A 25600-nucleotide genomic window follows, 5' to 3' on the forward strand; every position below is an offset into this window, starting at 1 on the left:
TCATCAGTATGTTTTAAATAATTGTGTTTAGCCTCGGTTGCATATTAGAATCACTTGGGAAGTTTTAAGAAAGACCCCTGCCCAGGTGGTCTCTGAACCAAATAAATCAGAATCTTGTGGGCGGAGCCAAGCATCCATATTTTTTAAAAGTTTCCCAGGTGATTAGAATGGATAGCTATGTTGACCTACGTTTGCCTCATTTGAGATAATTCCAAGGCCACCTCACCCATAAAAGATTATTCACAAGTTCAACTATACTTCAATTTAAAATAACAATTAAAAAAAGATTATTTAGAGAAGAAATTATTCAGAAATCTTAGGTGCCGCAGTACATGAAGAAAAAATGCCTTTGCAATGGAAGACGTTAAACATTTGAAATGGAAATGAGTTCCATTTCTGGCAATATGGTGGATGAAATGATGTCAATCATCCTCCCACTATAGCCCATCTCTAACCACTGGTCAAAATGCAATAACCCCTCACTGAAGTGAGCTCATGAGACAGTAAGGACGGGGCCCCTGGTGCCAGAAGCAAGAGGGAAATGGCAGTTAGGATGGGTGAGCTAGTAAGTGGAGATGGAGCAGGTCTTGGGCAAATCCACATGGCAAGGAGACTGTGGCTTGGGCCCATTCAAAGTGAGAAGGTGGTACCTGGGTTTGAGATCCCCACATTAAGCTGGAACCCTCAAAAGGATGAGTCATTTTAGAAATAATTCACTGGGGGAAAAAATCGCCCTAGGGGCGCAGGGAGATAAGAAAATGTCACTGTCTTGGCATGACTTGAAAGTGGAGAAATTACAGCCATAGCAATTTGGGGCTGGAATTTACTCTACCTGTATGATCTAGGAATCAGGAACCCTAAAACTGAAAAGTGAAGATAAAGATACAGAACCTACTTGAAACCACAGAATGCACATGTATGTCATCTACCATAACCAAGATGTAGGAAACACAAGTATTCCAAGAACCTCAGGGAACAGAACTACTGGACAGACTTATAAAGTACATAAGTTTAAAATTATGAAAGACATAAAAGAGCATTTGGACCATGAGAAAATAACAGTATTTTAAAAAGGTAGATCGGCAAGAGAACTAAATGGAACCTTTGGAGATGATATATATGGTCCCTGAAATGAAAAGCTCAGTGGGTGAGTCGCGCAGCGGATTAGCCATCACTGAAGAAAACAACTGAGGAAATTGTCCAGGAAGCATCGTAGAGAGGCGAAGTGAAGGAAAGTCTGAGAGAAAGGTTTACCTTTATAGGTACCAGAAGGAGAACATAGAATGTAGGGCACACAGGATTTATACAGACAAAGACCGTTGGCAAATTTGATAAGAAAACATGAATCCTGGGATTCTGGACGTACACTGAATCTTGAACTGGGTAAATAAAAAGAAATTCACATCTCAACACAGCATGTTAAGACCATGGGGAGCCAAAGACAAAGAGAAAAATCTTAAAATCAGAAAGAAAAAACAGATTACCTACAAGGAAATGAAAGCAAATGTCTCAACAATAGAGGGACAACAAGATGTGTCTTGAGGGTAAAATAATTTTCTGTCTAGATTCTCTCCCCAGAGAAATCATCATTCGAGGATGAGCGGGCAGTTAAACCATTTTATATTAATGGAGAAAGCAGGTCACTCACATCACCTCCCTGAAAGGAATACTAAAGAGTAATGTTTCAAGGAAAAGGGCTAGTAATTAGAAAAAAGGAATGATATACCAGAAACAAAGGTGAGGAAATTGGTAAACATGGACAAATCTATACAAGAATGGGATAAAATGAAAGGGACAGCAGTGATTAAATTCAGGGGTATTAAAAGCAGGTGGGGTCTAAAAAAAATAACAAGCAACAGTAACATGTATGAGGAAGGATATAGTTGGAGGGGGATCATTCTTAGCATATAGTTGTAGTGGGGTTGGACCAAGTGCATATGTTAAAATTTCTAAAGTAAAAAAAAAGTTTCTAAAATAACCACTATAAGAATAGAAGGGGAACTTACAATTTCTTTATTTTTTTAAAAAAAGATTTTATTTATTTATTTGAAAGAGAGAATGACGGGGGCAGGGGGTGGTACAGAGCGTGAGAAGGGGGACAGTCAGAGGGAGAAGCAGACTCCCTGCTGAGCAGGGAACCTGAGGCAGGACTGAAACCCGGGATGCCAGGATCCTGACCTGAGGCGAAGGCAGTCACTTAACCAACGGAGCCACCCAGGCGCCCCAGAACTTACAATTTCTAAATTAAGAGGAAAGGGGGACAAGGAATTCTTGATCAATTCAATAGAAAAGAAGAACGGAAGTAAACAAAAACCTGAGAGAAACCAAATAAGCAAAAGGAGCAAAGTGAGACTGAAGGCACAAATTCCAAAACATGGGTCATCAGTAGATCAACAGGTTCTCTCACATGTTGCTAGTGGGAGCACACACTGAAACAGCACTTTGGGGTGCCTGGGTGGCTCAGTGGGTTGGGCCGCTGCCTTGGGCTCAGGTCATGATCTCAGGGTCCTGGGATCGAGTCCCGCATTGGGCTCTCTGTTCAGCAGGGGCCTGCTTCCTTCCCTTCCCCTCTCTCTGCCTGCCTCTCTGCCTGCTGTGATCTCTCTGTCAAATAAATAAAATCTTTAAAAAAAAAAAAAAAAGAAAGAAACAGCACTTTGGAAAACTGGTTAGCATTATCTTGTATACTTTTACTTACATACCTTATGACCCAGTCATCACTCCAAAGAAAAATTCTTGCCCACATGCACCAGAGGACAAGAATGTTCACTACAGCACTGCTCATAACAGCAAAAATAATGGAAACAACCCAAAGTCCCGTGACAGAAGAATGGACAAAATAAACCGTGATAGCGGCACACAACAGAGTATTACACAATTAGAAATAAGAATGAACTACAACCAGGCACAACTGGGTGGCTCAGTTGGTCAAGCATCTGCCTTCAGCTCAAGTCATGATCTCAGAGTTCTGGGACCGAGCCCCATATCAGGCTCCCTGCTCAGTGGGGAATCTGCTTCTCCCTCTCCTGTGTGTGTGCATTTGCTCTCTCTCTCTAATAAAATAAATCTTAAAAAAAAAAAAAAAAGAATGAACTATAGCCAGATGTAATATTCTAGCTGAATCTTAACAATATGATGTTGGGTAAGAAAATATAAAACTCAGGGGCACCTGGGTGGCTCAGTGGGTTAAAGCCTCTGCCTTCGGCTCAGGTCATGATCCCAGGGTCCTGGGATCGAGCCCACATCAGGCTCTCCACTCCTCTGGGAGCCTGCTTTCTCCTCTCTCTGCCTGCCTCTCTGCCTACTTGTGATCTCTGTCTCTCAAATGAATAAATAAAATCTTAAAAAAAAAGAAAATATAAAACTCAGAAATGTTTCATAAGAGCTTAAAACAAATGTGTGATAAAAATTTGGTAAAAATTTTTAAAAAGCAAAAACAATAATAAATACAAGATTGAGATTAGTGGTTACTTCAGATAGAAGAAAAGGTAGGAGAGAAGCATACAGGTAGTTGTAAGTTGTTATTGTTCTCTAATTGAATAACAGATTTACATGTTAATAATATTAAAAAAAATAAGGCCATGAATATACCCAGTGATGACAGTGTGTTATGTTAATCCCAGAGACTGTGGATAATATCTTTTTGTACCCCTAAGTTTCATTAAAAACATCACATTATATGTAAATGGACAAAACTTACTAGTCAAATAAATAACTGAATGAGATCTAGCTATATGCTGTCTATAAGAGACGCACCTAAAACTTAAAGACATAGAAAGGTTGAAAGTAAAGGATGGAGAAAAACATGCCAGGCAAATGCTATGCTCGTTAGAAGTTGGAGTAGTTATATTTTTCACAGGCAAAGCAGACTTTAAACCCAAAGTCCTAGTGTTAAAGATCATTTGTGTATAGTTGATCCTTGAACTATGCAGGGGTTAGGGATGATGACCCCTAAGCAGCTGAAAATCTGCACATGACTTTTAGCTCCCCCAAAACTTAACTACCAATAGCCTATTGTGACTGGAAGACATAAACAGTCAATTAATATATATTTTGTGTATGTGTTATTTATCATATTCTCACAATAAATAACAATTATATATTTTATATATGTATTATATATGGTATTTTTACAATAGATAGCATTAAGTTGATTAACACATACTTTGTATATGTATTCTATACTGTATTCTCACAATAAAGTAAGCTAGAGAAAAGAAAATGTTATTACGGAAAGAAAAAGAAGAGAAAATATATGGTAATTTCACAGTACTATACCATCTTTATTGAAAAAAGCCTGTATATAATCAGACCTGCACAGTTCAAAACTGTTGGTTAAGGGTCAACTGTACATATTAAAGAAACAGTTCACTGGGAAAACAGTATATCTAAGCTTACATGTGCCTAATAACATAGCTTCAAAATATACAAAGCAAAAAGTAAGACAAATAAAATGTAAAAAATAGAAAAACTGCACAGCCATAGTAGGAGATGTGAACAGACCTTTTTAACATGCCTTATCACATACTTTTAAAATGCAGAAAAAATGAAATTTGAGGAGATTTTTGGGGCGCCTGGGTGACTCAGTGGGTTAAAGCCTCTGCCTTCGGCTTGGGTAGTGATCCCAGGGTCCTGGGATCAAGCCCCACATTGGGCCCTCTGATCGGCGGGGAGCTTGCTTCCTCCTCTCTCTCTACCTACTTGTGATCTTTGTCTGTCTGTCTGTCTTTGTCTGTCAAATAAATAAAATCTTAAAAAAACAATTGAGATTTTTTTAGAGAAATTGGCAAATTCAATCATAAAAGGAGATTTTGACATACTATGATAAAACGTGATAGCTCAAACAGATAAAATATTAGTAAGGCTATAGAAAATCTGGAAAACATAATTAAGAAACCTGATATAATAGGTCTATATAGTATGCTACACTTAACAATTAAGGGATACCCATTCTGTTTCTTTTTTTCTTTTAAGTAAGCTCTCTGCCTGACATGGGGCTTGAACTCTTGACCCCAAGATCAAGAGTTGCATGCTCCACCAACTGAGCCAGCCATATGGAATATTCTTTTCAAAGCCATATGGAATATTTATAAAAATTGACCATTTGGCAAAGCAAGTCTCAACAAATAACAAGAATCTGTTTTATACAGACTACCTTCTCTGACCCTAATTCAATTACGTTAGCTATAAATAACTAAAAATCAAAACAAAAAAAACTTGTGTTTAGAAATATGAAGATACACAGGTATTGAGCCAAAGAAGAAAACATATTTGAATTCTATTCTTTGCCTGGTATGATGATAAAAATTCTCTATATCTCGTGGAATATCATTTGAGTGGTACTCAGAGTGAAATCCAGAGTCTTCTCTGTAACAATCAGAAAACAGAAGACTGAAAATTAATTACTTAAGCCACCAATTAAAAAATGTTTAAAGAGCAAGAGAATAAACACAAAGAAAGCAGAAAAAAATAACACCAGATATGTATTATATTCTTACAGGTGCTATATATTATTTGTATAGTATATATGCTCTTATTCTCTTATACAAGAATATAATATATATAATAATACATAAAGACAAAAATTAATAAAACTAAAAAATAATGTTAGACAAACTAAAAGCTTATTCTTTGAAAACACTAGCAGAAAGAAGAAATATTAGTTAAATAGAGGGAGATCTCTGGCACCACTCATCCAGAAAAAGAGAAGACATATATACAATAATACTAAGAACGAAAAAACGGACATGATGGATAGATGCAGCAAAGATTAAAATATATTAAGAGGAAATTATCAACAGTACTTTATTAATACATTTGGAAACCTAGTTGGCATGAATTATTTCTTTGAGAAATATAATGTGTAAGAACTGACTCAAGAAGAATATAAAACCTAAAGAGGGGGCGCCTGGGTGGCTCAGTGGGTTAAAGCCTCTGCCTTTGGCTGGGGTCATGGTCCTGGGGTCCTGGGATTGAGCCCTGCATCCTGCTTCCCTTCCTCTCTCTCTGCCTGCCTCTCTGCCTACTGTGCTATCAACTAAATAAATAAAATCTTAAAAACAAAAACAAAAACAAACCTAAAGAGATCCACAGCCACTAAAGAAATGGAATCAGTATTTAAAAACCAACCTAGGAAGTGTTTATCCCATACCCAGACATTTTACTGGAAAGTTCAACCAAACATTCAAGGAACACACAATTCCAGTTTTAAACACACTGTTCCAGAAAATGAAAAAAGAAGAAACATACTAGTTCATTTTATGAGGCCACTATAGCCAGACAAAGGCAATACAAAAAGGGAAAACTGCAGCCAATTTGACTTACGGACACAGATATAATAAATCCTACAATTAAATTAGATGTTGACATTCATTCATTCATTCATTCACCCTTTCATTTGTTCAACAGCTATTTATTGATTGTCAACCATGCACTAACAGGCACTGTGCTAATATGCGGAAGGTATAGAGCAATGGTTTGATGGAGGTAAGGTAATGGTGCCTTCCAAGGGGGATTTGACCTGGTCAGAGAATGCTTTCCAGGTACACTAATGGAGTAAGAAATGGTTTGGGAAGAATGCTTAGAAGGTTATTGCAAGGGCTCAAGTGGGAAATGTGGGATGCAACAGCAGCAGCAGCAAAGACGAACTTGAGAGACACTTAGGAAGTGAAACCCACACACTTTCATGAGGGATTGCATATGGGAAGACATCAACCTGGAGTAGGGCCAACCTTGTCTCTAGGATGGCTTGGATTCTGCTGACCCATATAGTGAAACTTGAAAGTTTTAGGTTCAAGGGAAAAACAAATGCATGCGTGCTTGGACATGCATGTTGAGTTTGGGGTACCTCCAGGAAGGTGAAGTGGAAGACAGTGAATAGGAAATTAACCAGAGCCTGGAGCTCTGTGGAGAGCTCAGGCCGGAGATTTTAACTTGAGTAGCATCGGCAAGTAGGTAGTATTTAAATCCTGGGTGCAGAGGAGCTCATCCAGGGAGGGTGTGTAGCTGGGGAAGAGAATGAACACTGGTATTTAAAGGAAAGGCAGAGGAGGAGTCAGGGTAAAGAGACAGAACGAATGGCTGGAGAGGGAGGAGGAAAACCAAAAGAATGTGGCCATCAAGGATGCCAAGGGAAGAGGGAGTTACGTGCAGGGAGTGTCTACCACTGTCATGGACAGTAAAGAGGGTAGAGGACTGACATCGCATGCTGCTGGAATTCTCCTGACCCAGGGGCTGCATTAAGCAAAGGTGCTGGAGAAAAAATGCATAATAAATAATTAGTTATTTCAAAGAACGTAGTGCAAAAGGGCAGCAAGACAGAATTTTTTGGGACAATGGAACTCTTCTGCATCTTGGATGGGTTATCGTGGAGACAGCTCAATCCTATGCATTTGTCAAAAACTCACAGAATTATAGCCCAGGAAGAGTAAGTATTACACCACATAAATGAATAATCAATAAGTAAAAACAATGTAGTCATGGAAATAGAAGATCAAGCTCTCTCTCCACCAGTGACTCTATAATTGCAGTGCTAGCCCCTCTCAGGGTTTTAATTCAGTTCAGTGTCAGCCTGTGTAGGTCGACAACAGGAACAAGGACACCCCACTCTTGTCTTGTGAAGGACAAAATAAATATGCATGTAACAGAGCCAAAGGGCATCAGAGTGATGGCCGGAGCCCCTCTAAGGAGCTGACTGACTGGTGGGGGTGGGGTGCACCCTAGTGATCTTGGCTCCTCTGGGACCCTGATGAAAAAATGAGAGGGTTGGATCAGGAAAGGCCTTTCTACCTCTGAGGGTCTGTGGTTCTAGCGTAAAAATCCCAAACAAAATCCAATTAGCTCTGTTGTCTGCATTTTGTTATTGAGAATAGTCATAATAAACAATCACCATAACAAGCAGCTCTTCAACACAGGAGACCCCGGATGATTTGGGAAGCAGCTTGGAGTGAGGGGAAAATGCTTGGGTTTGTGGTCTGAAGCTCTAAAGTGCCTTCCAAAAAGTCATAGTAAGTGATGATTGATAATAAGCACAACCTGCAGAGGTTTGCAATAAAAAATAGACTTTTATATTTACTTACTTCAATCTCTCCTTTCACTCCATCAATCCTGTCAGTGAGGAATTATCCCAAATTTAGGAGGCAGGGAGATTAAGAATCTGGTCATTCAAGGCTTTGGCTAGTGTTGGGATTTTCCAAATATTCCACTTTGCCACGACCCACAGTGGATTTGGTATAGTTTGGTGTTGAGTGTATTCCATTGTGTCCTAATCCTATGAAAATTAATGGAAAAGTGTTAATTGGGCATCAATTCATACTTAACATTAATCTGAGTATTTGATGAACCACAACTTTGTGTTGCCCCTCATGCCATATTAACTCAATTTATTGTAATAATTTAAAACAATATGGATAATTGTATCCTTATTGTTTTCAATACCCCATAAATTGAATCCAGTCTGAATCTGGCCAGCGTGGAAACTGCTGGAGAAGTGTGCGATGACTTTGGGAAGCTACCAGCATCGTCTTTTGGGGTTTTCAGGGCGGGGAAAGATGAATCCAGTACTTATTAAGCACCTACTGTATGCCAGGACCTGTGCAGCACCACACTCCTACCAAGGTGATAGAGGATGAAAGTGCCTGAAGCCTTCTGCTACCCTCAGCCACCTCCCCAGATGGGGGTCCTAGGCTACTTCAACCTTATGCATTTTACTATCTCAGCATAGAAATAATAAACATACACAACGAACCGGTTGGAGAGGGGTTTCCTGAAAACAACCACCCTTCCCAGCCATCCCAGAGATGCTTCAAAACTATTCCTCACTATATACAAAAATTTACTTTGAACCCCAATCATTTGACCTTGACCCCTATAAACCTATTTTATTATATTTTTTAAACTCTGTACGATTAACGCGGAAACCCTTTCTTCGGCACTTTCTCACCCCTGGAATCGCGTCAGTTTTTCAAAGTTCCAAAATAACCTTTCCCCGGCACGGATTCGTACCTCTGCCGGGGAAGGGCGGGGAGCGGCGCAAGACGTGCCGGTGTGGAGCGAGAGCCAGAGAGAACTTCCAGCGCCAAAGGAAAATAAAACTTGTGGCTGCTGTTTGTGCGGGAGGGTCTCCGCAATCCTGAAGCTCCCCGATCCTGGGGGGTCTCGGGGCCCGCCGAGGAGCGCCAGGGTTTGGGTTTGATCCCGACGTCCTTGACCTAAATTTCTGCGCGGCGGCTGGAAAAAAAGGGCGCAGAGCTGGGCGGGCGGCTAGTGCCATCCCCGGATCCCGGCGGCCGGGGCCGGCGAACTTGAATGGAGAGGCCGAACTAGAGGGGGTGGGGGGCGTCTTCTCCCCTGCCCGAGCGAGGAGCGGCGGCGAGCTCCCCGCGCCTCCCCCTCCCCCGATCCACCCGCCCCCCGTAGCCCATGTGATCCAGGGAAGTCGGGGTGCGCTCCCCCTCTGCCGGCGCCTGGCCCGCCTAGAGGCGGGGCCCCCTCCGGCCGCGGGGTTCGTGCACCGCCCCCGTGGGTCCGGCCGCGGGGGGCCCGAGTGTGTGCGCGCGCGGGCAGGCGGGGGCCGCACCGGGGTGCGTGACGTCACCGGCATTGGTTACACGACGTTCTAGAACTCCGCCCCACGTGCGCTGGGAAGGAGGGGGAGGAGGAGGAGGAGATGGGGGTGGGGAGGAGGAGGGGGAGAGGTGGGGATGGGCCGGGAGGGGGGGCGGGGACCGGGGGGGGGGGGTGTGCGAGCAGCGGGGCTGAGCTAAGCCGAGCCCACGTGTGACGGCTCTCGCCGCTGCCCCGGCTCCGCCGCTCGCAGAGAGATTCGGAGGAGCCCGGGCGGGGGGGAGGAGGAGGGGGAGGAGGGAGCGGGAGATCTCGGGGCTCGGAGCCGGCCGCCGCTCCGCTCCGATCGCTGTGGGGCTCGGTTTTTTGGGGGTGGGGGGGCGGGGGGGCTCAGATATGGAGGCAAATGGGAGCCAAGGCACCTCGGGCAGCGCCAACGACTCTCAGCACGACCCCGGGTAAGTTTCCAGCCGCTGCCCACCGCGCCGCCTCGGGCTCGCTCGCCTTGCAGCGGCGGGGACGGCGGTGCGCGGAGCCGGGCATCTCCCGCGCCCCCCCCACCCCTCCCGCGCGCCCCCCCCGTGGAAGTTACACACCTTTGGATTGCATTTCGCCGTCACCTTCTCCCCCACCCCACCTCCCGGCTCTCGCTCGCTCGCTCCCCCCCGCTTTCCTTTTAGCTTTTGTAAGTTACACGTCAAAATGGCCGATCTGACATCGGTGCTCACTTCTGTTATGTTTTCTCCCTCTAGTAAAATGTTTATCGGTGGACTGAGCTGGCAGACCTCACCAGGTAAGGGAGGGAGGGGGGGACGTCTGGGTCCCCCCCTTCTTGGCTTCTTTATTGCTCTTTGTTATCCCGGTGTAGGAGCCCCCCCCCCCCCGCCATTGGCTCCCCACTTCTCCTGTGCAAGGTTATTTTTTTAAATAGCAAATCCTTTCCGAGCCCTCTACGCGACCTCTGTTGCCGAATTTCCCCCGCGTGTGCAAAAAATGCAAAAACAAAACAAAATAACAACAGAAAACTACTTTTGGTTTTTGTCCTTGATCAAAATTTGCATTGCTTTTTTTTTTTTCCACACCTTCTCTCCTCCCCCCCCCCCATCTCTCTCTTTCTCTCTCTACAGATAGCCTTAGAGACTATTTTAGCAAATTTGGAGAAATTAGAGAATGTATGGTCATGAGAGATCCCACTACGAAACGCTCCAGGTAAACCATTCCCTTCTGGATTTTGTCTTTATTTTAGAACAAAGTTTAAGTGTTATTTTTGGAGGTGTCTTCGGAAGTAGCTAAGCGGATTTAGAATGGGGCTCAGGCATCTGGCTGGTTTCGAACGTCTCTCTATTCCACCTCCCACCCCCGCCCCCATAACCCGAAAGGTTATTGTTAATTGGGGCTGAACTCTGGGTACAGAGATGCCCATCTCTCTGCTTTAAGTCCTTTTCCCCGTCGCTTCTTTTCCTCCGGTTTAAAATGACATTCAGCTTCATTCACTTTCTGCATAGTTTTTTTTTTTTTTCTTTTAATGTATGCTTTTCCCACACTCCCAGCTCTCTAAACTCTTCAGCCCCTTTTAGAAAGCTGGATGAATCTCTTCTGAGCGCAGGGTTTTCTTCGGAATAAAACAAAGCGTTAAGAAAGGGAAGGGGAGGAGGAGAGGAGACTGAGGTGGCGAAAGAGTGGAGACACCAGCATTTTCCAAGTTACCTCCACCGCCCTGCCCCCGTTCCACTTCCCCCGTTAACCTTGATGGGTTTTCTTGAGAGGTGGGAGGGGGCTTGGGGGGAGGGCTGTGGGCAGCCAGGGTGCGGTGTGAGGGGGCAACTTTGGCTCTCCATTCTGCAGGAGGGCTCACTCCTTGTTGCTTTCAATGGTGTCACATTTTCTTGTTTGTTTTTCTCCCTCTTTGTCTCATTTCAGAGGCTTCGGTTTCGTCACGTTCGCAGACCCAGCAAGTGTAGATAAAGTATTAGGTCAGCCCCACCATGAGTTAGATTCCAAGACGGTAGGTTGCTTTCCTTCGTTGTTGTTGTTCGCCCCTGTTCAGGACCCATCTGGGCATTGACAGCCCCATTTAAAGGGACCGTGCTTTCTTTTGCTTCTGTGCTGAGAACCGGGTAGTGATGAGCAGGGCTGGCGAGTTGGCTCTGAAGTTTGCTGCCATGGCTGGGGTTGGGGTTTTCTTTGCAGAACCTGTCCCACTGCAGCTCCAGATGCTGCCGATCGTGGGCCTGGGGGATGGGTCCGCTCGGGGAGAGGCATCTCGCCGGCCCAGGGACCATGCAAAGAAACTGCACGATAGAGCCAAGGCAACTTTTCTTTGTCAGCCGAGCACAGCACGCGTTACCAACTGTGGCTGTGGGCATTGGCTTTTAAGAGGCACAGCCCGCTTCATGGCTAGCCGAGAGAGAGAGAGAGAGAGAGAGAGAGAGAGACAGAGACAGAGACACGAACGACAGACATGGGGGGACGACAGACATGGGGGCCGGCAGGAAGGCGAGGTGGGGGCGCTAATCACAGGCCCAGGCAACAGGTTCCTCCTGGGGCACCTCGCGTTCGGAATGCAGTTTGAGAGGGGAAGGAGACCTCCCAGAGCCAAGCGGGGCGTCCAGGGGGTGACTCCAGATGGAGTGAAATCTAACGCTGATAAGGCCTTGGGTTTCCAAGTGATTTGGTTTTGCTTTTTTCCCTCAGATCCTTTATTTTGAGTGTGGGTACTTCTATAGGATTAGAAGCTTTCAGAAACGTGTGTGGGGAGGGGAAAGTCTTTAGGTAGAGCTTAGAGAAGAAGGGAAGAGATATTAGTACAACCATGGGGGGGTGGCAGACGGCTCCTAGTGTTTTATTTAGACGCCTGTGTTGGCTTTGTGGCTTTCCCCCTTCCCTTTATGCCTGTGAGAATCTCCCCCTGGTTTTTATACATCCCTCAAAACAGGGGCCCGGAGGTGACATTGGGATCCAGTGCTGGGCTGCTTGGGACTGGGGGTAGGTGGTGGGGCAAGTCAAAGGACCAGGTTCTAGTTCCGGCTGCCCTTTATGTACTTGGGCAAGTTGTTACCTGCCTTGGGCCCTCAGTTTCCTTTTCTGTAAAATATAGGAGTGGAATAGGCTGCTCTTCAAACCCCTTTGACTTTAACATTGAGGGGAAGGGGGAAAAGGGCAAGAAACCTGGCCACCTTTGGTGCAGGTGGATACATTTTGTAAATTAACCCTCTTTCTCTGATCAGAGGCCATGTGCATGTTCCCTGGCCCCCCAGAGAGGACCCCAGACACTTTTTAAGTTGCTTTATGAATTGTGCTGGATTGGTCATAGCTGGCAGCCCAGCCTTTTTACGCTTTTAGATAATTTAATTTTAGGAACAGTCATTTGTAGGGTGATAATGGATGTCTAAAGAATTTTTTCTTCCCCTTGACTTCTTGGTCAGACGTTTCAAAAAGCGAACAAAATTAAAGAGGAAAATATTTCAAGGCAAATTCAGGAATTTATTATTCACTCCGTCTCCCCACCCTGAGTAGGAGAAATAGTATGTGGTTTCTATGGTGCCTGGTGGGTCATAGCCCTCAGTGTCAGGTGCAAAACGTTCGGTTTGTCCCTCTGTAATTGTTTGTGGATATGTTTTGGTCGCTATTATTTAGTATAACCTAGATTTTGACTTTGTTTCAACGTTCAGTGCAGGAGGCAGAAGCGGTTGGTTTATTGACATGGAAACGAGGATCTTGTTTACCGTTACCTTAAAAGCTTTGTTTAGGTAACGGCCATTCACATCCAAAATAGTACCCTAGTCTTTTCCTAGAGGATTTGTAGCTACAGTAAGTAGAGCTGTACCTAACTAACTAATGTTTTAATTTTTGGTAGCTTTCTTTTTTGTTTGTTTAAAAAAAAAATTAGTTGACAGGGATGTGCAAAAGGTTGGGATTTGCCATACTTACCTTGACCTGGCCTCTTCTTTAGAGATCACAGCGTGTAAACTTTGCACTACGATAAACACGCCTGGTGGTCTGACACACTGCTGTCACAAACCCGCCATCCAGGAATTCTGAATTGGCTTTGAGTTTTGTAATTTGAGTTATTTTTTGAGTGTCCTGCTGTCTTCAGGTCTTCCTGTCCCTCCCCTCCAGCTCCTGGTCTCTCCCACAACTGTGTCCCTCACTTTTTACTCCACGAACAAGGTGACCTCTTACCCGCAATTGTGTGCTGGTCAGCTCAAAAGCCGTAGTCTGGGGGCGTGTTTATAAAGAGACACACCTGTCTTACGTTTGGTCAACAGAATGGAAAATCCACACCTGTTGTATCTCTCTTGTAGACAGCTCTACTCAGTGCTGAACACACCTGTAGATGCGGTAATGTTAATCCTGATTGAGAGGGTAGTTTCCTAGATCAGAGATTTTTGTCTATTTTAGTTTTTGAAAAGTAATCCCTCATTTCTCAGGTGATGTTTGAAGGTTAAAAAAACAAACAGACAAAAAACCCAAAACAACAAAACCATGCTGTGGACTTTTATTAGGTCTTTAAACCACTTTAGTAAAAGTGGTAAATCTTTGTTTGTTTTACCAGCTGGGGTGTCCTAAGGGACGGAAGTCTGGTTCAGGAGGTCTGGGCTCAGGAACGCTCTGGTGTGCTTTGCCCCTGCTCTGTGCTTCGTCCCAAAGCCTTACTCTTTTTGCTGCCCCATGGCAGAACTGAAAACAAGGTTCAAGTTTACATTTTAAAAGGGGGAAGATCGAAAGCCGGAGCCTATGAATAAATAACTGGTAGCAATATTCTGTGTTGAGTTTTACCCCCAAATTTGTGACATTTAGAAGTCTAATGAAAACCAATAATGGGGATTTTCAAAATTCTTTCCCTCCCCATATTTTCTGTCCAGCAACTTCCCCCACCTCGGATCAGCCTATTAGATTCAAATGCCTCCGTGGGAATTGTTTTGTGTTTTAAAGCCATTCCCCTTTTGAGAATCATGTGTTCTGCTGAGTGTCTGATCTGGGATGGAGGATGTTTTTCCATTCTGATTGGGGTTGGGGTAGAAAGAATACCCTAATTGTTACAGTAGGTTCTGACTTCTTTTTTTCAGTATTTTTTTTTAACCCTCTCCCCTTGATGGCCTTCCTTTTATAATTTGGGTTTAGGTTGCTCATAGAATTCTAACCCCTGTGATTTTTAAAATCCAGGTGGCTTTGGCTTATGTGTTTTCTTTTCTTGTATTATTATTTTTTTTAAGAACTGGGTTAGGCTCCGTAGCTTTTGATACCTGCTTCCTCTTGCGGTCTAACTACAGAATGAGCTTTTTGGCCAACTCAGGTGACTGTACTTTTGGCAACACGAATGAATGAACTCAAGCTGAGCCTCGTGTTGGATGTCTGTGGGGAGTTTTTAGATGTTGATGATTTAAAAAATTTTTTTGAGTCCCCTTTTCCACCTGCCTTGTTTAGTTATCCTCAGGGAGAAGATCTCCTATCAGCTACTGACTGCTGAAAACAAATTTTTTTTTTTATTTTAAAGATTTTATTTGTTTATTTGACTGAGATCACAAGTAGGCAGAGAGAGGGGAGGAAGCAGGCTCCCAGCTGAGCAGAGGGCCCGATGTGGGGCTCGATCCCAGGACCCTGGGATCATGACCTGAGCCAAAGGCAGAGACTCTAACCCACTGAGCCACCCAGGAGCCTTTGAAAAAAAATTCTTATGTTTAATTTTTCAGGTTATGATTTTTTTTCAGGGATGATGTCCCCATCTTTTCTCCCACTCATGTACTGCAAATTAGATATCGGTACCATTCAGTGTTCAGTATCTGTGGAAGAGAAGCGTTTGCTTAGATAAGGACACGTGAGATCTGATTTATTAAGACCATTGCACATTGAAATACATGGTAGGATGTTTCAGAGAGGCTGGCTTTATTTATTACATTGCGGGAGGGATGAGTAAAGTTTGGATCAAAGTTTAGGGAACTTTTGAGTTGCCTGAGAAGTTACTCAAAGCTGGGTTATAAGCCTGAGAAATGAGTGATTAATAATTAGGTGATTAATCATGATTTTTTTTCTTCCTTGCCTCCAAATACTGGAATTGACTCTTCCTTTCCCATTTCCCTCTCCAGATTGACCCTAAAGTTGCATTTCCTCGTCGGGCGCAACCCAAGGTAAGTAGGAAAATCAGCAATAGGATTTTAGCCCTCAGAGATGGTTGCCAAGGATTTCGAATTTCAAACAGAATACTGGCAATGAAGTGTTGAAACCTGGAGTCTTCAGGTTCCTTTAGGGTGTCAGCACATGGCGGTGAGAGTCCAGGCCAGGCCAGGAGCTCCGTGAGATAACTGCGTGCGTCTGCAATTTAGCTCTCCCGAGGTGGGTTCTGAGCCTCCAACAGGGGGCAGGGGCAAGCCTGATCCTTGATGGCAGGACAGAGCTCCATCTGTTGCAATATTTATGCAAATGTTCTATTTATTTTTTAAGCATTGCCAAGATCCTATCGGGAGAACTTGGACCCTAATTATTTTCCCTGTGACTGTCTTTTGGAGGGTTCTCTTTGAAGGCCCTTACAACTTGGAGTTTATGGAGAGGAGTAGAGTTTGAGTACACAGCCTGTCTTTTCTTGGAAAAACAACTTCGTAGGCCCATGAAGCCCTGAATCGGACAGAGGTGGCAGCGGAAGTTTTGGTTTCAGGTTGGTGGGATCAATCAGGCCACGTTTGAGACCATCTGTGCTGCCTCTGTATGCAAGTGCTGGGGCCTGGGAGAGAAGTTCTGAGTCTATTATAACCTTGGAGGAGTGGTGCTACGAGATTTGCCTGGCGGATTGAGATCGGCCTTCACTTTTTCACAAGTGTGTGGCTAACACAGTTTTCGCTGAGCTTGCCAGCTCTGGGTATGAGAACAGAGCTACCTGGAACCAAAGGTGAAATTTATGGGCTTGACATGTTAAAATCGCACGTTTTAATGATTTTTTTCTTCCCTGTGTAATATGGAGAGGGATACTTTTTCTGTGGCCTGTGGCCTTGGCATTCCTTTAGGGAAGAGGGGAAAAGGTGAAGCTTCCAATTATAGGTCATAAAGGGGAAAGCGCTGTTGCTTTTGCAGAGTCCCTGTATTTCTTCAAGCATAGTCTCCCACAGGTGGAACCTTTTAATTGTGCAAAGGGAGAAATGAAGCACTTTAATGAAGAAAATGTTGGCTCTTGTGGATGAATTTTGAGAATTTCATGTCTGGAGTCTGCCATGTGATCCATCTCCCCCCCACCCCCCCCACGTAATTTTTCTTTTCCTTTTCTTTCGAAGGAAACACAAATCTCTTAAGTAAATAGAGCAGAAATACTTTCTTAAGGCATTTTTCCCCCCTAATGATTAAGCCAATCATAGGAATCAATGAACCAAAGAGGTTACATTATTTCTGTACTGAGCACAAACTTTGGGACTGTTAACTGCGTAAAGGTTGCTTTTCAAACTGTGTGTGATCCTTGACATTTCAGAGGCTTTCCAGAATTAGTAGTATTTCCTGGGTTTGGAAGAATTGCTGTTTCTTCCATAAGTGTGAATCTTCAAATTTCCAGGTTAGTCATTTGATCACCCAGAACTAGGATCAGATTACCCTAAAGGGAAACTGGAAAAATCCCTGACTCGGTCAAACCATGGGTTTGACCTGTTTTCTCTTCCCTCTTGCTGCCCACCCCTCACTCTCCGCCACTTTTTTTTTTTTTTTCTTAACCAGGAAGGCTATATTTCATTTTAACATACTCTGGCATTTGGTTTCTCAGTGATGCATTCAACTTGAAAACGAGACAGACTATTTCTTGAACTTGTCGAAGTGTGCACCTCCCCCCACTCCACCCTGGAGTCTGGGATGTTTTAGGTGGATTGTCAGACTTTTAGATGTGAGCAAATATTATACCAGCTGGGGGAGGACATCTTTCTGTGGAGTTCTAGGGGTTGCATAACAATACCTTGCTTTTTATGGCACTCTTTCCCAAGGACTTTCCTATCTGTTATCTCCATCTGCATCTCAGGTCCCGAGACACTGAGCAAACCACCTCTCCTGGCCTCTTTGCTCCTCGGTAAAACACGAGCGATGGGAGTACCCCTCGCAAGGTTGCTGTGAAGAGTGCAAGAGCCCAGGGCGGGGTGAGGAACCCATCCCTCCTCATTGTTGCTGCTACCATTAATTTCCATTGGTTTAATATCCTTATTGTTGTATTCAAGCACCACAGCTTGGGTTCAGATCCTGGCTCTGCCCCTCATGTGCTTTGTGGACATGGGCAGATCGTTTGTTTTTTTTGGAATTTCATATACCCCATCTTACCAAGTTTTTGTGTGGATTAAATAAATTAATACAAGTAAAGTGCTTAAAAAGAAAAAAAAAAAAAAGGACCTGGTGCGTGGTAGTACCATATGCATTACCCGCTGTTTTTTACCATGAATTTTGTTAGGCTCTCATACCAATGGCCAGGAGAGGTCTAGTGATCATATGGTGCTAATTGAGCTTATGTACCAGGCACTGTTGTAGGCTTCTTACATATATCAGCTCACCCAGTCTTCCCCTGTGTCTGGGTAAGTGGGCACTAGGATTATGTCCAATATATAGATGAGAAAACCAAGGCACACTCGGGCTGAGAAGTGGGGTGTGGGCAGCCTCGCTCCAGACCCGGCCCCCCACCTAGTGTGCTGTCCTGTGGCTGGATCCAGTGGTGTCACTTGTCCGTTTGGGCAGAAGACGCAGCTCAGGATGGTGGTCAGGCTTGGAGGAGCAGAACCACAGTGCGTGCAGACTTAGAAGGTCTCTGGTTGGGTGATTGGCCCAGCCCCCGTGATGTCATCCCATGGGGTGACTCGGGTTGGCCATTTGGAGGGGCACCCTTTCACAGAGCTCTGGGTTTGCTCAGCTCCAGGGAAGCGGCTGGGGAATTGGTGAGGTGTGCACTCGTTGGGAGTTGGGGCAGAGTGGGGAGAAAGTACCTTTCTTGTCAGTGGTTATTTTCCAATAGAATTTGAGCCCGGCCGTGGGGATTTCAGACCGAAGTTGGTGTTGGAGGCCAAACCCTGGCTGGCAGGGGAGTCTAGGAGTTTAAGTCAAGCCTTATTTATTTTTTGTGCATCTCCCTTCAATAAAACTTCTATGTGTGGCTGTGTCGGGGTTCCAGTGCGAGGGGAACTGCGCTCCCTCCTTGGGGGCTGGGTGAGGAGCTTGTAAATGATACGTCAGTGTGGGCTTCGGTTAAAATGCATTTCTCTGCTTTCTGGCTGTCCGTCTTTTACTAGCACTCGCCAGAGAAATATTCGTGGAGGTGTTAAAAACAAGACTAGTGGAAAGAAACTGTAACTTAATACGAAAGCAAAGCCGTGGCACTGAGCAGAGTTCACATTAGTACTGTCATAATATTCTATAATGTATCATATAAATAAAAACCCGTTTTGACCAGAATTTTAATGAGCGACCCGAAGGAAAGGTTTTGAATCCTGCAGTTCATTCATACCCCTTTGCCATGTAAATGTTCACATCTCAAGTGAAGTATAATGGGGCTTTATTAACTAGTCGAGGGGCGACTCTTTGGAGACTAGTGGCCGTTAATTAGCGAAGTACATTTTGATCAGAAGACGATGGGTCCGTTCTCTGTCTTCCTATTTCGCCGGATGATTATTTCATTTTGTTAAATATGTAAGAGTTTTCTCCCCTTTGTCTTTTAAAAAATTAAAGTGGTCGTGCTCTTCTAAAAAGGACGACTTAATTTGAAGCTGTTGGAGGAACGGGCATGATTGGGATCAATCATGTCATATCATTTTGTCAGTCCCTCTGGGCAGAAGCGTTGGCTGCCTTCAAGAGTTTTGCTCAAGCTTGTGGGTTCTTTTCCTCGTGCGGAAAAACCAAGAGGCTGTGGAACCTCTTAGGGCATGGGTGAGTCTGGGTGTAATTCCCCATCTGCCCCAGTTATCCTCGGGTGTAACAAAGCCTTCTCTGCTCCCCGGTTGCCATTTTCCTCCTTACATGTTAGGGGCCAGAACTTGATCTGTTGATCGACAGAGATCTCATTTCTTTAGCCTATTTCCAGTTGCCTTCAGCGGCAGCCGGGTGACTGTTGGGCACCCCACGTGAGCCCCTCTGTGCCTCAGTTTCTTCCCGTTCACAACAGGGGTATAGTGCCCAACATGGGGTGGTATTCAGCCTGAATACAGAGCTCTTTGCTGGGAGCCTGACACAAGGGGTTGCCAGCAGGTGTCTGCTGGTATCATTAGTATAGAATGATCTCTCATTATTATGGTTTTTAAGTCATCTCTGCGCCCAGCGGATGGCCTGAGCCTCACCCCAAGATCAAGAGTCACGTGCTCTAGCGAAGGAGCCAACCAACCGCCCACCGCCCCGGTATCAACTTACCTTTGTGGAATGAGAAAAGTTACAATGGAAAATGACCCAAGAAAAGTCCTGATTGGAAGGTAAGTCCCCTGTGAGCAGGGGGCTGATGATGGCCGGCATCACCAGATGCTGACTTCCGTATCCCAGGTGAATCCAGCCCGCCCTCCTTAGGGCAGAGGCAGCTGAACACACAGGGAAGTGAGGTTTGCAGTTGCAGACCACACAGCTAAGTTATGGCAAAGCTGAGCGAGGGCCAGGGGTTCCTGCTCCTGTCTCACCCGCTGATGAGCTCTGGGGCCTGGAAGGTTCTCTGTTACACACGTATCCATCCAGCTGGGTGCAGCACAGCATGAGCGATTTGCACACGCGCCTCCTGTTTCGGGGGCATGGTTCCTTGGCAGCCTCTCAAGGGCGGGCAAGGGGTAAGTTTTCAGCATCTGGCCTTCCCCTGCCGCCGTGGGTCGGGTCACTCTAGCGTCGTGCCATCTTGAGTGATCTGCAGCTGTCACCTCACGGGCCACTGTTAGCTGTTCCGCCGGTGGGTTTCTGGTTCCTGGTGAGGACGTGGTGATGTGTCTGCAGCCTCGTCCATAACCGTGAGGACCCTGGGGGATTAGTGGCTTAGCTGCTTTCTTGTTGGGGAGCGAGGCTCCGTCCTGTCCTGCGTCCCCGTCAGCAGCAGGTGTTCACTCAGGAGGAGGGGCATCTCGTCCTACAAATGTCCTTTCTCGAGATTTTTGCCTTTCCTTGCGTGATTTCCTTTCAGCGTGAAGGTCAGTCTGCTGAGAAGGCGGAGCGCCTCTGTTCTGTGTCAGATGTTTTTGGCAGGTGGGTGAGACCCCTCTGCCTCTCCGAGAAGAGAGGAGGCGGGAGGGACTCTCTGAGGAACCAGGGTGCCCCTTGAGGCAGCATCTGTCCTTCCTGTCCTTTTGTATTTTTTAAAACCTGAACGTTCTCTGGCCGGAAGTCCCAGGAACCCAAAAGGGGGATGTAGTTCATTTGTTCGATCTGGTATGTTCATTGAATAAGAGCTTGTTTAATTGTTTTTAATGGCTGACTCTGCACCCACTTTTGGGGGGATTTGGGAACCCCTCGAGGCCCATCCAACAAAATCTGAACTTCTTAGCCAGCCAGTTAGGGTCCTTCAAGATCTGTACAAGGAGTCTCGTCTTCCATCTTACCTCGTGACTCTTCTGCCTTTTGCTGCCTTGAAACTGCATGTTTCCCCCTTCTCTGAAGAGCGACCCTCGTGGGTATCCCCACCTGCGCGGTCCTCTCTCCTCTGGCCCTTGTACGACACACCTGTCTTTCAGAGCCCAACTTGGGTTACCTTTTCCACAGAGCTGTTTCTGCTCTCTCTTTGATGTAGTACTTCTTTCTCTGGATTTCCTTAGTGGTTTCCTTTTTTTTTGGTTACGGCAAACTATAATCATAACAACAGTAATACTAAATTAGCAAAGAATAAGAAATAATACATTTGCAAAAAGTTTCTGATGTATTCATCAGGCAGTGTGCTGGGCACGGATGCATTCATTTATTCAGCAGTTTTGAGCACCTACTGTGCGCCAGGGCCTGTGCAAGCTTCTGGGGACAGTGGGGAGAATAAGACCACAAAGTCCTTGCCCTCTTGGGGCTTTCACTCTGCGGGGGGGTGGGCAGTGTATGAGTAAGTGGCCAAGTACTTGACATGCTGACAGGTGCGCAGCCGCAGTAGGGTGAATGCGAGGGTGGGGGATGGGAACAGGCTGAATCTCCAGTGCACTCTGTGGCCGTTCTCCGTCCTTGGCAATTATTTACCAAGTTTCTGCTTAGCACCAGGAACTGTGCTAGGCACTTTGTTCTGAGTTTTATGGTTCTTTAGGTTCATGCCTTACTGCCTCCACTGGACAATGAATTCCGAGGACACAAACATGTTTTATTAATTGCAAAAAAAAAAAAAAAAACCAAACAAACCAAAAAACAAGCCTCAGCTTTTCCTGCTGCTCTTCCGTGTACCATCCGTCTCCGTGCAGGTGGAATGAATGCAAAATGGCCAAGGTGACCTGGTTCTTGTCTTCAGGGGTCTTAGCTTCCGGTTGGAGGGGGAGTGTTACCTGTGGTCCAGGAGAGGATGTGAAAAACACAGCAGAGCTGCAGAAACGGGCTTCAGAGGAAGGAAGAGCTAAGATAGCTTCTTGGAGGAGGTGGTCTTTGCCCTCGATCCTGCGGAACAGGAAGGAGGGAAGAATGGCAGGAATGTGAGGGGCTAGGAGAGGTCAGCGGGCCAGGGCAGCGAAGGGTGTGTGTTGCACGGCACTCGGGGCGGAGGCGTGGAGAGCAGGCTGGAGCCAGGTCGTGTTGCCTTGAATGCCAGGCAAAGCCAACGAGTCTGGCCTTTGTTTTTCATGTGCTGGGGCACCTCTTTTGTGTGTGCATGATCACCGAGATGCCCTGTACAATATTCTGAGCTCTTTTGGATCCATCTGGAAGCCGTGGTCATGGATAAGACTGTGGCTGATGTGGTTTCATGGAGACCCTCCCACTCTGGACTGGTGCCGTCAGCATCACTCATACTGTGCTCTCTCTGGCTGGAGACCCTTATCTAGGAGTGATGTTCTTGGCAGATAACCACCCCTGCTCTTTGGAGTGTGTGGCAACTGCAGAGAGAGAACTGTGTTTTTCTCTTGCTTCCATCCCCTCCCTTGCTCTGTGCTTTACCTTCTTAACTAGGGGCCATGATATAGACAAAAGCCCAGAGTTCTATACTCTGTCCTTGCCTAAGCCGTGATCTTGACCTTGCTGTGTGTAGACAATGAGATGTCATTTCTTGGTGTGGAAATCACAGTTTTCTGTTTATCGCCAGGCTGTGTACCCGATGGCTCAGAGCGGCCTGAGTTGTGACATCGAAGTGGCTTGGGGTCACATTTCGCTTGGCGTGGCTCCCTGGTGTGATTTTGGAACCATGAGCTGTGCCTACCGCATGATATGAGAGGTGTGAGCACGTGTGGTCTTGGGACTGAGACCTCGTGGTGCACGGTAGGGGCAGCAGGCTCTAGTTCGGTTGGTCCTACTGGGGCGCATGTCCCATTGGGCCCCACGTGTATAACAAGATACCTCTGTTCTCTCTCTCTTTCGAGGGTAGATAACATCAAGTGCCCAGTGATCTGGGAAGTTATTCTCAGGGTGTATGTCTGCCTGCTACACTTCTTTATTTTATTTTGAGACCTTCAGTGATGAAGAATCCTGGCCCAAAATAATGGCTGTTATTTGTTGTGAGTTGGTATGTTGGAGGCAGTGTGCTAATAAGCTTGTGTAAGCTTCATTTCCTTCAATTTCATCCTGACATGGTCCTTTGCCGTGCCTCGTGTTCTCTCCACCTCGCAGAATGGTAATCTAAGGTCCAGGGAGGGTAAGTAGCTTTCCTGGGGCTGCACTTCTCGGAAGGGTCAGTGTAGGCCTTTGGACCAAAGTCTCTCTGAATTCTAAGACCTTGCTCTCTTAACCTCGAAGCCCTGCTGAACCCAACCTCAGTGGGTAGATTTTAGGTTTGTGAGCTTTGCCCGACAGCTGTAAAGTGCTCAGGCTGAGGAATAGGAATGGATTTTGGTGTAGTCGGGCCGGGAAACTTCAGGTTAGTTTCTGTTGCTTGCTTTGTAAGAACCTTTTCGGCGTAGTCAAACGCCACTTCCCCACTAAGGAGTTGTGGATGAATCGCTTAATGGTGTCGTGCCTCTATTTCTTCACCTGTGAAATGGGGCTTTTCACAGTACCTCCGTCCTAGATTTGTCCAGGAGATTATTACATGGGTTAATGCACATGAAGGGCCTAGGGTGACCCAGTGTAAGCATTGATTGTCTGTCTGTTACTGTTCCCAAGGATGGCGCTGGCTAGATCACATGAGGGCCTTACCTAACGCCTGCGGGTACTGTTGTCCTTTCTCGGGGTGACGTATAGGATAGCACGTTGAGATTTGGGAAATGGTCTGGTCTGGGAATTGGCTGCGTCTGCTCCCAGGGCCCTGGCTCTCGAGGGGGGAGATAGCTTGCATCCTTCATCGTGGGGCTGCTTTGGTGGGCATGGAGAATGCATTTCCTTTTCTGTATCTGATGGCTGTTTTTGCTGCCTTTGAGAGTGAAGTCCTGGGGCGCGGCTAGGGGACAGCTAAGGCACCGCTGTGTGAGAGGTCTCTCCATGAGCCTTCTCTCTCCCAGGCCCGGTCTTTATCTGCCTGGGGGTAGTTCCACCAATGACTGATCTGAAAGCATCACATTCATTTATTTGTCACTGACTGTGACAGGCAAGTTAATGCTAATGGATTCTTTTTTTAGCCTGTTGTCTGGGATGAGTTTCTCCCAAATGTCCTGAAATCTAAGGCATTAGGGGAATGTGTAACTTGTATGGCAAGGGAGGATTTAAGAGATAAATAGGGTTTTGTGTGCAAGGGTCTTAAATTTAGGTTAGGGGTGAGCGCAGCCAAGGAGGGGATGTTGGGGCCAGCCCAGAATCTTCTTTTTAAGAAATCCATTCGGAGCTCTCAATTGCTGTTTCTGTTTCAATTATGTGACAATTTCAAGGGTTTAGAAAAATCTAATAAAATGGTCTTGATGATGCATTCTGGGGAGAGAGTGCTTTAGAACATCCAGGAGAATAAATTTCTTGGGGTCAAGAGATTCTCATTCCTGCCACCTTGGGCCGTCTTTTGTCGGGGGGTTTTTACATTTTTATTGTTTTGAAGGGCAGAAAACGGTATTGGAATGTATTCAGGGCTTCATCCATATCCTCCAGCGAAATGAATTATTCTCTTTGGGCAGTTGCAGGTAGACGGGCCACAGCGATCACTAGCTCTTTCTTTTTTCCTTTTCTTTTCTTTCTTTCCTTTTTCTTTTTAACTGCCATGTTGTAAATGACTTTCAGAGCATGGTTTGTGTGTGTAGTGATTTTGAATAAAGCAGCCACAGAGTAAAAACTTGGAGGGGCGAGCAGAGAGGGCTTCTGGAAGTTTTTTCTCTTCTCCAGTCAAAGCTTTTGATAGTTTCCCAAGGAACAGAAGTTTACAATGGAAGCCGGCTTTGGGCTGCCCGCGGGAACAGCGTGCAGAAAGACCTAGTGTAGCAAAACCCGATGCTGAGTGACATTAATGAGATGACCGCTCTGGTAGGAGGGAGGCAAGGAACCAGCAAAGCAGCAGTTCCCATGACTGGCTCTCTGCTGAATGTGTCTCCTTCTGCATGCTTGCGTGGGCTTCTGTGTGTGTGTGTACACACGCACGTGCATGTGCACACGCTCTGCTTCCCAGGGACCTGCAATGAAAGTTGGAGCACCAAACCCTGCTCTGTTGGCTGCGATATTCTCCATCCTAGAGAGGCCATGTGTGGCGGGTTCTCAAATTCCACCTACTGAAAAGTAAAGTTTTAAACCTGGGAGGCATTTTGCTTTACCCCTTCCGGGTACCTGCAGGAGCCTGGGTGGGCGGATGGGGAGGCTGTCATCACAGTGCTGGGTGAGCTCTTGGGAACACCAAAGCCAAGAGGGTGAGGAGTCAGTATTGTCGCCCTGGAAATGGATTCCAGGGAGGCAGGAGGAGAAAACCTGTTCACTTAAAATGTTTCTTTCTTTCTCTTTTTAAAGCCCTACCCTGATAACATTTCATATTGGTGGTAGAAATGGAACATTGCAGCTACTACTTCTTAAATATTTCAGTGCCCTGGAGTGCATTCTGTATTTTCATGTT

General features: G+C 45.7%; 1 protein-coding gene and 1 long non-coding RNA gene across 10 annotated transcripts in view; one reads left to right on the forward strand and one right to left on the reverse strand.

The window, feature by feature from the left end:
* The window catches only part of LOC131815672 (uncharacterized), a 33044-nt gene extending 23481 nt beyond the window's left edge, over positions 1-9563 (reverse strand). For 2 of the 3 annotated variants that reach the window (XR_009347803.1, XR_009347804.1), the window contains exons 1-2: positions 9004-9562; positions 8079-8269 (exon numbers count right to left, since the gene is read on the reverse strand). This is a non-coding gene — a long non-coding RNA (uncharacterized LOC131815672). Of the gene's footprint in view, positions 1-8078; positions 8270-9003 lie in introns of all 3 variants that reach the window. The other variant, XR_009347805.1, reaches the window with a different exon arrangement.
* Positions 9564-9760: 197 nt separating this feature from the next.
* The window catches only part of MSI2 (musashi RNA binding protein 2), a 387607-nt gene continuing 371767 nt past the window's right edge, over positions 9761-25600 (forward strand). For 4 of the 7 annotated variants that reach the window (XR_009347802.1, XM_059147472.1, XM_059147469.1 and 1 more), the window contains exons 1-5: positions 9761-10022; positions 10317-10357; positions 10692-10773; positions 11485-11569; positions 15651-15692. Coding sequence is in view for 6 of the 7 variants with exons in the window: in XM_059147472.1 (XP_059003455.1) it covers positions 9961-10022; positions 10317-10357; positions 10692-10773; positions 11485-11569; positions 15651-15692 (312 nt within the window). In the remaining variant the exon portion in view is untranslated. The remainder of the gene's footprint in view (positions 10023-10316; positions 10358-10691; positions 10774-11484; positions 11570-15650; positions 15693-25600) is intronic. The other 3 variants (XM_059147468.1, XM_059147474.1, XM_059147470.1) reach the window with 2 other exon arrangements.

The sequence above is a fragment of the Mustela lutreola genome, chromosome 15 (genome assembly GCF_030435805.1).
Source record: "Mustela lutreola isolate mMusLut2 chromosome 15, mMusLut2.pri, whole genome shotgun sequence".
Classification (NCBI taxonomy): Eukaryota; Metazoa; Chordata; class Mammalia; order Carnivora; family Mustelidae; genus Mustela; species Mustela lutreola.